This window comes from Pectinophora gossypiella, chromosome 15 (assembly GCF_024362695.1).
Source record: "Pectinophora gossypiella chromosome 15, ilPecGoss1.1, whole genome shotgun sequence".
In the NCBI taxonomy this organism is placed as follows: Eukaryota; Metazoa; Arthropoda; class Insecta; order Lepidoptera; family Gelechiidae; genus Pectinophora; species Pectinophora gossypiella.
In genome coordinates, this window is record NC_065418.1 from 8,787,793 (window position 1) to 8,799,638 (window position 11,846).

General features: G+C 39.7%; 1 protein-coding gene across 1 annotated transcript; it reads right to left on the reverse strand.

Moving 5' to 3' along the window:
• On the reverse strand, positions 1-9,577 carry LOC126373018 (uncharacterized). The gene is made up of 14 exons (XM_050018972.1): positions 9,169-9,577; positions 8,682-8,866; positions 7,985-8,058; positions 7,541-7,646; positions 6,883-7,052; positions 5,712-6,214; positions 4,747-4,931; positions 4,327-4,461; positions 3,680-3,841; positions 2,358-2,523; positions 1,821-1,922; positions 1,102-1,289; positions 389-576; positions 1-156 (listed from the first exon to the last, which is right to left on the reverse strand). The coding sequence occupies exons 1-13, from the start codon at positions 9,281-9,283 to the stop codon at positions 421-423; spliced, it is 2,247 nt and encodes a 748-aa protein (XP_049874929.1). The 5' UTR covers positions 9,284-9,577; the 3' UTR covers positions 1-156; positions 389-420.
• Positions 9,578-11,846: the final 2,269 nt, after the last annotated feature.

Sequence of the window (11,846 nt, forward strand, 5' to 3'; positions counted from 1 at the left end):
TTGCAATAAAAAATAATTTATATAATTTGACTTACAATATGGTAAACTCGGTAGCATAATTAACAAAATTAATTATATAAATACTGAAAATATTCAGCAAATATATTTAGAAACTGGCAATAAAGCATCTTTATCCTTATTTCTCGAAAAGGGAACCTGAGAACAAAGAGAACGTTTCATAAAGCTCTGGCTACGTCTCATCATCTCATATTATTCTTCAGTTTGTTATTATGTCTTACTGGACCTTTTTTTTTTTCGTATTATATAAGGATGCATTCCCACTCGAGCAGAGCAGAACGTGTTCTCTGTCGCTTGCAGATTGGTCAATTTAGCACGCCTGCTCGTCAGTGGGAATGTATCGTACAAAGAACGCAGGGTGTAGCATCACCTGTGTACGTATACGGGGCGGCGCGTGCGGCGCTACTCGTCGAGGCGCAGGCCGCTGATGGACAGGAAGGTGAAGGCGTTGTGCAGCGCCAGCACGGGCACGCACGTGACGCACGCGCGCGCCGCCAGCGCCGCGCGCACGCCCGCCGCCGCGCGCTGCAGCGCCGCCGGGGGGGGCGCGCTCCACACCTGCCGGCACGGACACTTCAGCTCCTATTTGTATCTCACCCCTCTGGGTCTTACTTTAGTCACACCGCGGACACTTCATACAAACAACCTCGCTTTACACAGACACCACACATTGACGTGTGTGTAACGTCTGACGCCATACGATTCAAGTCGAAACTATGTTCGAGGGGGTTGGGGTAAACCTAGCTCAGACGTTGGTGGGGAGCGGAGTGTTGCCATTCTATACGTAGTATTATTGTTTATTCTATGCGTTGGTCTTAAATGGACGTAAGCCAATAAGGAGTGCGCGGCCCGTGTCGCGCTCTTCACATGTCCGGTCACGAGCATTGATGTATACACTTTGGTACCATGTCACATTAACTTTTTTGACAAATTGTACTGTAAGTCTCACTAAATGTCAAATATGTTAGTGCGACAGAGTCCTAAAGTGGGTACATTATATTTCTCATGACTGACCACATGATGAAAAATGAGAAGACTATCTTTTGGTCTAAGATCCAAGTCCCAATGTACTGTAACCCGTACCTGGTACAATATCCGTATCTTGACGGCGGGGCAGGGCTCCTGGTCGCGGCAGTCGTTGAGCAGCTTGCGCAGCGCGTACGTCAGTACTTCCTCCAGCTCTTCGCTTGACATCTGCTGCGCGCGAGCGCGGTGCTGCCCGCAAGCCTCCGCCGATGGGAACGATAGCTGGCACGACGACGGGGACGAGCCTGGATGGAGTACATATAACAAGCTCACACTATATCCCGGTATGATGATCTAAGTGGAGTGTACGTGATAATAGCATTCAGTGTTATCATGATGTCAATGTACCTACGTACACAGTGAAAGGCATGTTTTTTATATTGTTCGAAATACCGTTGCAATACCCGTAAAAGTGTTTAATATCAATTGGTGTAGTCAGAGGTAAGTATCCATTGCAAGATGAACTAAGTACCCACACCTCACCAAGCTTTCTGTTAGACCAACGCGGTAGGTAGTGAGCCGTTACGTCGATTATAATGGTCGAGCCAAGTGTATTAGTGAAAACTGCACTAAACAATACTAATAAAGGACCGACATGAGCGTAAAACTAATTATAAATGCGAAAGAGCATCTATGTCTAAACCGCTGGACCGATTTGGATGAAAATTGGCAGACATGTCGCAACTCGCAAAGACTATCTTATTACCGCGCTCTTATTAACGAAGTCGAACCTTGTATTAAAAGGACAAACATATCCGGTAGTGGGAGATATATACCTGTAGCTACATAACACACGAACGCGGCGACAGTGTTCTCATAGTTCCACCTCCTTGTGATTGCCACTTTGTAGTCGCCCACGTTGCATCCCGTTTCTTCATCTGTAACAAAAGTAACAAGTTATTATTACTATAGTATTAACGGCCACGTTGGTTGGTAGTATAGTTGGTCTAACAGAATCTCAATTAGGCTACAGTTGTCAACTTATGTTAGTATTAACGATTCCTCTTCATTTTCAATCTATTTGAAGGATCTACTTATTTTATTACCGGTCAATTTAAACTTATTGATACTCTCATGACATCTCGTATATTGGAATCAATGGAAAGATAAGTCGGATACAAACAACAAAAATAACATATATACGAAAAATGATAGGACTCATGTCACGACTACATACTTACCGGGACCAACGGCATAACGTAACCAAACCAGGTTTCACGGAGTGATTTTTGTGATATGTCCGGGACCCGAATCCGAGTCATCCACTGGACCACGGAGGCCGGCCGTCATTTGGCTACATGGGTAGTACGTACACTCGAAGCGGTTGTTGTCGGTGTGCGCCCAGGCGTGCCACTCGAGCGCGGCGCCGCGCGGCAGCGCGCCCACCACGGCGTACTGCACGATGGCGCCCGCCGTGCGCCGCTCCAGCTGCCGCCGCGCCTCGCCCACCGCGGACCCGTGCGTCATGTAGCACACGCTCTACCAAATATACAATCGCCTTACAAATTCGAAACTAACTTCCTATCAAAACAGACACATTCTGGCGCACACTAGTGCCATCCTTCACTTACAATAAGTTCAAGAAAGAGATAGTATATAATTTTAATCCTGTCAAATTAAGTTGGTGGTTGTTCGAATCGGCGGCGCCATTGTCTTCTGAATATTTGTGGCACTGCCTACCCCAACTGTCTGTTACCTTTTCAAGCTAAACCTGCAGGAGCCATTTGATTTTAGATAAATGGAAACCCAGACGCATACGCGTGTTTATTTAAGTTTCTAACAACTTAAAATTCGCATATACGCTAGTATGCATGTCGAAATTACTTAATGTAATAATTTCAGTCATTTTAGTCAATGTACGTTTCAGAAGTATGTTCTGTCTGCGATTATGTTCTTCATCCAACCGGTGTTAATTAGTATCACGGTAAAGCCCCTAGATACCAAACTAACACACGTTCTCCACTCGACTCGGCCTCAGCTGAGTATTTTAAGTTAACAATTACGTCGATTTGAGGACTTTTCTCATTGGAGTCAAGCATATCATACTACCAACATAATAATAATAATAAACTGCCTATATACGTCCCACTGCTGGGCACAGGCCTCCCCTCAATCAACCGGAGGGGGTATGGAGCATACTCCACCACGCTGCTCCACTGCGGGTTGGTGGAGGTATTTTTACGGCTAATAGCCGGGACCAACGGCTTAACCTGCCCTCCGAAGCACGGAATCATCTTACTTTTTCGGACAATCAGGTGATTCAAGCCTGAAATGTCCTAACCAAACAAAGGACAGTCTCACAAAGTGATTTCGACAATGTCCCCATCGGGAATCGAACCCGGACCTCCAGATCGTGAGCCTAACGCTCTAACCACTAGACCACGGAGACTGTTACTACCAACATAATGATTCGAAAATAATTACATCATGCCATACTAAAGTAAACTCGAGTTAAGATTTAGCGCCGTCTTATGAATATATTTTGAGCAGAGTTCGAAGAAGGCTTGAGGTCGCCTCCACTGAGGACGGAGTCGATGAAAGATGAAGGAATAAATAAATAGATGGAGTTAACATTATAGAATACGGGTGTAAGTAATAATACTGCTTTACTAAATTAGATGAGCTACACGCTTACCTGTACAACAGATCGTATGTGCGCGCGAGGATGCGTGGCCCGCAGCACCCGCGTGAGGTGCCGCAGCGCCAGGGCGCACTGGCGCCGCGCGCCGCCGCCCACCAGCCGCATACTGCCCGGCACTAACGCGATCTGACCGCACGTGCCAATCACTTCACCAACCTACAACAACAATACGATAAACCAAAAATGAAAGAGATCAAACTTTTTCCCGCCAATTTTTTTTCACAGTTCGTGTTCCGATATTTAGAAATGTTAACAATTTTTCAGTTTAAAAAATATGTTAAAGTCTCTTTTTTCTAATTATATTAACCAATCTTAAAGAGAAGCTGGCCGATTTTGTACAAAAAATATGTAGAAAGGCCATTTAAAAGATTAAAACAAAATGAGTAATTTTTTAAATATTTTATGGCAATTAATAATAATAAATATATTTTTAAAAAGATAACCAGTTTTTTATAAATCAGGCAATTAACTTACAAAAATAAATTTATATAATTAATTTAAAAATGAATGATTGATTGATTGTGTACAGGTCCGGTTATGGAACTTCTATGAATATTATATTTGAATGAATCAGTGGATGACGCAGTATATAAGAAGTCTCGTAATTTTGCAATTAAAAGGAATGGAAATTAAATTCGTACCTTAATCGCTTGACTATACGGTCCAATGTTTGCCGGAGCCCAATGTGAAATACCCTGTACATGCATTGTTATCCGTTCCTTTGAAATACTGCTGTCAGTCTCAAGTGGATTAATAGGAATTTGTTTATGAGCAACCTGAAAATAAAGTGAATAATTATCAAATACAACAGTGCAAAAACGTATAAATTCCAATCTTTGGTTGTCAATTACATATAACAGAGAGACCGCGTCTGCTGCGTATGTGATGGACCGTATGGTACGGTTCATCATATACATCTTAGGACTTCGCATTAAAAGTGGCTGCAAGTGATCTTTTAATTACTTGCAAGTTTGCCCACGCGAGATTGCGGACGCAACCTTACGTTTGTATGTGTACCATGATTAAAAATATATCTATTGTTCATATACATTCATACTCACAGCGTCTAAAATAAGTCCGACGTCTCCCGGCATCGGGCACTGGACACAGACCCTAGTGGGCGGATTCTCGAAGCAGAAATATCTAGCGTACACCTCGTTCAGAGCTGCGTACTCCTCCATATCTCTCATGTAGATATTCACTGAGCATACCTCCTTCAACTGCATGTCTTCCGACTCTAACAAGCCTGAAAATTAGTGGTTTTATATTACATTTATTTCAGAAGAAAAATAAAAAACGATCCTCTGTAAGATAGCATTTAGAATAATTTTAAGTGAGTGAATGCCTCGTTTACAAAAGACTGGTTGCCTATAAAAAATAATAAATGATTGCCATTTAAAGTAATTTTAAAAGATTGTAATTTGATTTTAAATTGTTTTTTGAATATTATTATTTTCTATTATAATGGCTAGTATTTTGAATATATTCTTAATATTACCAAGGAGATTTCATATTACCTAAACCTGCACATTGTTTTACATGTAATGGTTGTTGATGTGATATTTTCCAGGATATTTTATGAGGGTCTGTCATAGCAAATTTACTTAGCGAGTATTCTAACATGCTTCTAAAACATTTAAAAACCAATTCTTAGAATATGAAGAAAGGCAACAAAACGTAAAACAATAGTAAATGCTATAGAAAAAAAAAAACAATAGTAAATGCTATGGTGATAGAAGATCGCATTATTACTGCACCAAAAACATATACCTACCTGCCTATTATTGGAACAGTCAAAAGCATTTTGTATGAATATGCTTTCGTTTAAATTAATGTTTGAAGCGGAAATGACGACCACACCACAGACATACACGACTAACGCTTATAGGGGTGGACAGAGCCACGAGCTAGCAGATCGATATGATACGAAGCTGAAAATAACCACCTTGACGTCAACATTCTACAAGAAACTATGTAAGCATGCAACTATAACTACGAAAAGAAAGCTCCGAATAAGTTTACCTACTAATGAGTTTTTTCATGGCGTCTTCAGTGGCGTCGGCGGTGTCCACACCCTCGCCGACGATGCCACCGATGAAGTACCAGCCGTGTTTGTTCCCGTATATAGACCGGTGGTCGACCACCGCCTGCCGCTCGCTCTCGTTATGCTCGTACATGTAACCGTCTCCTATACAATCAGGCCCGTCCTTCTCCTCAACAGCGTCAACATTATCCTCAGACTTATCCCCGGAGTACGTCAGAAGCGGATTCAGTTCATTTTGTTTCTTTATCTCCTCCTTTTCCAACTTCTCCATCGACTCAAACTCGGACTCGCTTAGTTCTATGTCGCTTAAATCACTAAATACGGTATCGCTCAAATCGCTTACAAAATCTAAACAGTTTTTTACAGTTGGAGGTAGATTGATGGTTTCTTCGAAGTTTTCCTTTGGTTCAAGATGCAGTTTTAAATTCAGATAGCCCACAGGTGCCACCGGATCGTCGGTATGTAACACCATTTCTTTTTCATCTCTGTAAAAATGCGTAAATTTATTGTTATGTACGTGTGAACATTATGTTGTGTGTGTAGGATAGAAATTCAATTGTAAAAAATGCAAAAGAAAATGTGTTTATTGACACTACTCCACATTTTCATTGTAATGTGTAAAACTGCTTTTATTCATTACAGTAATGAGTCAATTCTAAGCTTCTGTCCATCCTCTTTAACATAAATTAGAATACAATTATTCAACTTAGTGCAAAACAACTCCGTTCATGAATAATTACTCTTATTTCCCAAGTAATTACTATTTCTGTAGGCTCAGCACGGCGCGCGGCGCGAATTATATTGAGGCTTTCGACCAATAGCCGTTTGAGATCCATATGCGTAGATAGCATTCGTATCGTTTAATGGTCGAAGCGCTCAATATAATTCGTGCCGCGAGTGGCTCGGTTATCATGTAGACCCGGCTGTTGTGTCTTAGTTAGTTAATGTTTATTTAGAGTTAACATGACATGTTTAATTAAGTAACTTGTATAATATTATTTGATACATGACTGTGTCTGTATGTTTTCGATAAAACCTCGAGTTGTATTTACCTTATTCAGTAATTTTATTCGTAAAATATGCTGTAATAGATGTCACTACATTGCCACGTACTTCATACCGGTTGTTAATACACATGAAGCAGCTTACTTACATGACTAAGCGTTTCTTGAAGAGCGGGCAATCGAGTGTGAAGGTTTCGTACTCGCCGCCTTCGCCACACACGTTGAGGCCATATTTGTCGGCCATCAGCAACAGGTGTGGCTGTATGTTCTGCAAGCTCATGCCCAGGTGCACACGCGGGTCGAGGCCCAGTGCTGCCACCTGACAAAATATTTGGTATGAACAGCAAAGAAAATGTATTTAAGACTATACGATCTTAGCCTGTCCCTTAGATGGGACAAAGGGAAAAAAACATTTGGTATGAAGAATGAGGGACTTTCCAGGCTATGTTGCCTAGAAACAATATAGATGGCACTGTATAGAAACCTTTGTGAAACTTTCTAATTTCATGGATACAGACATAAAAAAAGGAATATACTGCAACCACAGGAGACTGCACGACTTCTGTCTTGCACCATACAAGATTGATAAGTGGCTACTTACTTATTTATTTGTACATAATAGGACAGACAAAGGAAACACAGTAGCATACATTTATGATTTTCAACAGTTCATGTTGATTTACTTAGGCAGCTTTGTATAGTGACAATATTTGCCTTTTCCACTGGCTAAATTTGCACATTTTTGAATACAACTAATAATAGATAGTTAACCATGTTGTACAATAGATAAGCATAAAACAAAGTTACCTTTATAATAATGGCTTCGACACCACCAGCAATCATTTCCTTTAGCAATTCTTTTTGGTTCCTTCGCCATAGGTAGGCGAGAGAGACTAGGCCTAATCTTTGACACCTGTAGGCAAGAATTCTTATGAAGTGTGACCTTATTTATATGGAAGTACAAGTCAGTTATAGAGCATATTTCTTACATGGAATTCTTAAGAAATATGGTTAAGATGTTTGTATTTTTTTACTTTTATTTATATTTGTTATATTAAATTTTCAGTATTTTTCTCACTTTAATAATTTAATATATCTGGGGTAGATTATAGAAATATATTTCAACATCTACATTTTCAACATTTTATTTGATGAATAATAAAAAAATAATTGTTTGTTGACATACAAAATAAGGCATCTAAACTATTTCTTCAGGTTCTTATTATGAACTTTAAAAACAAGAATACTTACACATTCTCAACCCTTATTCTTTGGTAATCTGACAAGATGGCCCCAACAGCAACCGCCTCTATTGCCAGCTCATCCTAACAGAAAAAATTATACATGCTACAGGGGGTCTTACTTCAATGTCACTTACTGGTTAATTTAGATTAGAAAAAGTAAGTCTCATCATAAATAAAAAGATAAAATAGAAGTGATAAATAGATTTACACATTTCATTTGTTGTTTTAAATAGTTCCATGACTTTAATCTCTCCTAAGACTGGGACCAACACTAAATGTCTTGTTACATTATGAATCAGTACCAAAATATGTGTGAGTAAACTCACTTTAAATACCTAACTTCCTAAATTTAACAAAAATATGTTAACTATTTTAGTTTAGTGTATAATTAGTACACTTATCAAGGAATAAGATTGTTATTATTAGCTTTAGATTACAACATTGTTTGTGAAAATATTGCACAAAGCTATATTTACACAAGTAGTTAAACAATCAGAGTCAATGACAAAATCAAAGTCACAAGCTACTTGGATTTTTAATAACATGATAACTCTAGTTGTTGTATACTTTAATCATAATCTGGATTAAATAATCTGGTGTATGTAATTGTCACAAAATATGTTAAAGATAAATTGCATTTCTTTTTCCTTTTTTGATACAATTTTAGTATTTATTTAATCATATTTTATTATAGCAACACATACCTTAATCTTAGACAGTAATCTGTACAGGTCTTCAACCTCATCATTCTCTGTGGGCTTGTAGTTCCGGCCCTGGTCTACAGCCACTCCAGAGATGACTTCCCTATACAGAGGCAGTCCCATGGCTTCTGCATACAGCTCTATACCCTGGTGGCCCACTGTCTGGTACATGTAACTGTCCATTTCATCTGGAAGTTGGTTCTTTATTTAGGATACAGTCTGTCTGACTTATCTGGTCTACTTATTTTTCTTTTTTTTTTCAAATAATATTAATGTCTAAGATTTACACACATGGACACTAAGTCTATTTAACCGCAATATTTCTTGCAAATAAACTAATTGAAATTGACATCAGAAATAGCTTTTTAAAAGCATAAAGTTATGAAAGTAGAACATGTTTTATTTTAAGTAATATCTCTCAGGTGGTGCTAGCATAGCAAATAAAGTGCATGTGTCTAAATAAGAGGTGTGTGTGTAAGCGGTGAGTAACCTTTATGCCTCGGTTGGAGGTTGGCCAGCGCCGCGAGCGTGTGCCCGGCCGCCACGCACTGCATCATATTGTAGCAGCTGTCTTTGCCGCCGCTCACCAACGCCACCACCCTCATCTTGGCCGCTCGTTTCTGCCCCGCGACAACAAACTATTTATTACATAACCTTCATGATTTGTGCACTTAATTCGATGAAAATAATAAAATCGTATAAACGCGAAGACGAACGAAAAACCATTCCTATCCGCGACACATTTACTGTTATCTGACTTTAAGAGACTTCGTGATTGGTTATTAGATTTGAAATGAAGTAAAAGAGTTAGCGTTATCTATTTTGATAACATTCCGCAATAGTTGGACAAAAATACAACACGTCCACTAAGAAATCGCACGCAAACCTGTCACTGTCAAATTCGTCTTGTCAACAGACAGAGCTGAAAAATTGACACATGTCACGCCAATGTTACCCTACTTACCTAAAATACCCCAATGTACTAGATTCACGGCTGATTCACTCATAGAAAAAGTTTTCATCCTATAGGTGACGATGCTTGATATTTATTGCTTCTCTTTATTTTAATCAGAATGCTAATGGGTGAAAGATGTGTTGTGCCTGGGTACAATAAAAAGGACCATCATTTATACCCAAACACAAATATAAAAGATGCATTATGTTTGTTATGCATGAAATTGGAAGGTTCTTGGACGAAGCAATAGATCCTTATCTTGTCTCTAAAGGAAGGTAACAAAGGTAACTCTGTACAACGCCATCTATATTTTTTTGGGGAACGTAGCCTAGAAAGTCCCTCATTGGAGCAGTGCGAAAACGCCTTTTTACAATCAAAGCGTCCAATATTGCCAGTATAGATTTTTTTTAAATATTGATGTTGCCAGTCACAAGTTATTGCAAGCGTAGGTGGTTGGTAGGTGGGCTGGGCACACGTGGTAAATTATTTATCACTGTAGCGGCAATTTTGAAATGATCACATTGATCAACCCACAATGTATGGGGATTGGATCCAATCCAATCAAATAGGGAAGGTGTGTGCTGTGCCTTTAGAAGCCTGTGCCCAAGGGTGGGTACGTAATCCAAACGTAATCCGACAAGGCACCTCAGCTAATCTAGTGGTGTGTGTCAATACTGGCAATACTACCACTAGGTTGATGAGAGAGAAATTGATTCGCCTTTCAAAGAACTCATTACTAGCATGCTTATTTAGTGGCTTGCTCTTTAACTACAAGTACTTTATTACTACTGGCATGCTCATAATTCGATCATCTTGCAATTTGATACCTTAACAAACGGTAATAAAATATACAGTTACAGAGCAAAAATAAAGAAATAAAGAGGTCTAAATAAGGATGATATAACAATTGTATAACAACCATATTATGTATCGTAGCCCTATATTTTATAATTATAAACTTCTCCATAAGATTCGCAAAGCTGATTCAATCGGGGTAGACAGAGAAAGTAAATTGCAGCATTCACATGTTGTGTAAAATTTTACGTATTATACCCAGTTCAACGTTCTTGATTTTGATGCACGTACGAGGGTTGTTCCGGAAATTGTTAGCCACACGTTAAATATAATCTCTTTTTTCCTGAAACTATTTTGAATTAACGGCTAATTTCAACACTAATCTCCTTGCTGAAAATCATTGGCCACTAAGAAGTCGTTATTTTTTCAAACATTTTTTTAAATTGGCTGTCATGCTTCTTTTGTTTACAACAATGGACGTCTCGCGGGAAGCTTTTCGTGCTATGATTTTCTACGATTATAAACGAGGGTTAACATTTAAGGAATCACAGGAAAATTTACAGGCTGCTTTCGGGGAGTCTGCCCCTGCGTTAGCAACGATTACTTATTGGTATCGTGAATTTAAACGTGGTCGAGAGAGCTTGAATGATGACCCCAGATCCGGCCGACCATCAATTGCAGTAACTCATGAAAACGTTATTCGACTAGAGTGGCTACTCCAGGAAAATAGAAATATTACACATAGAGAGATTCAGGCTGAACTGAAGATCGGATCCCGGGCAGTTTCCACCATCTTGCATGAACACCTGAAAGTCAGGAAGGTTGCTTCACGATAGATACCTCATTCTCTCACCGATGAGCAAAAGTCCCGACGTGTAGATTGGTGCAAATTTGTGCTGGAAAAATTCGAAGAAGGAACTTCGCAAAACGTTTCCTATATTCTTACATCTGACGAATCTTGGATCTACTGCTACGATCCTCTCACAAAGCAGCAATCCACGCAATGGGTGTTTGAAGAGGACGAGTTGCCTACGAAAGTGGTTCGCGGTCGGAGCGTGAATAAAAAAATGATAGCTGCTTTTTTTCGATGCAGTGGACCAGTTGCTGTTATTCCGCTAGAAGATCGTAGAACAGTTACTAGTGAATGGTATTGCAACGTTTGTCTGCCACAGGCTTTCGAGGAGTTGAATTATGAACGCCCAAGTACCGGCGTCCGTGGTATTCTGTTTCACCAGGACAATGCACCCGCTCACACAGCTGCAAGAACTGTTGACTATTTGTCAACTTCGGGGGTACAAATGTTACCACATCCTCCCTACAGTCCCGACCTAGCTCCGTGCGATTTTTTTTTATTTCCCACGGTGAAAAAATGCTTCGTGGGCGAAGATTCGAAACAGCAGACGAAGCCGTGGAAGAAT

Coding starts and splice junctions, on each gene's coding strand:
- LOC126373018 (XM_050018972.1), bottom strand. CDS start 9,283: ATGAGGGTGGTGGCGTTGGTGAGCGGCGGCAAAGACAGCTGCTACAAT. Junction 8,867..9,168: donor CCTCCAACCGAGGCATAAAG/GTTACTCACCGC, acceptor ACCAACTTCCAG/ATGAAATGGACAGTTACATG. Junction 1,923..2,357: donor CGACAACAACCGCTTCGAGT/GTACGTACTACC, acceptor CTTTTGTTACAG/ATGAAGAAACGGGATGCAAC.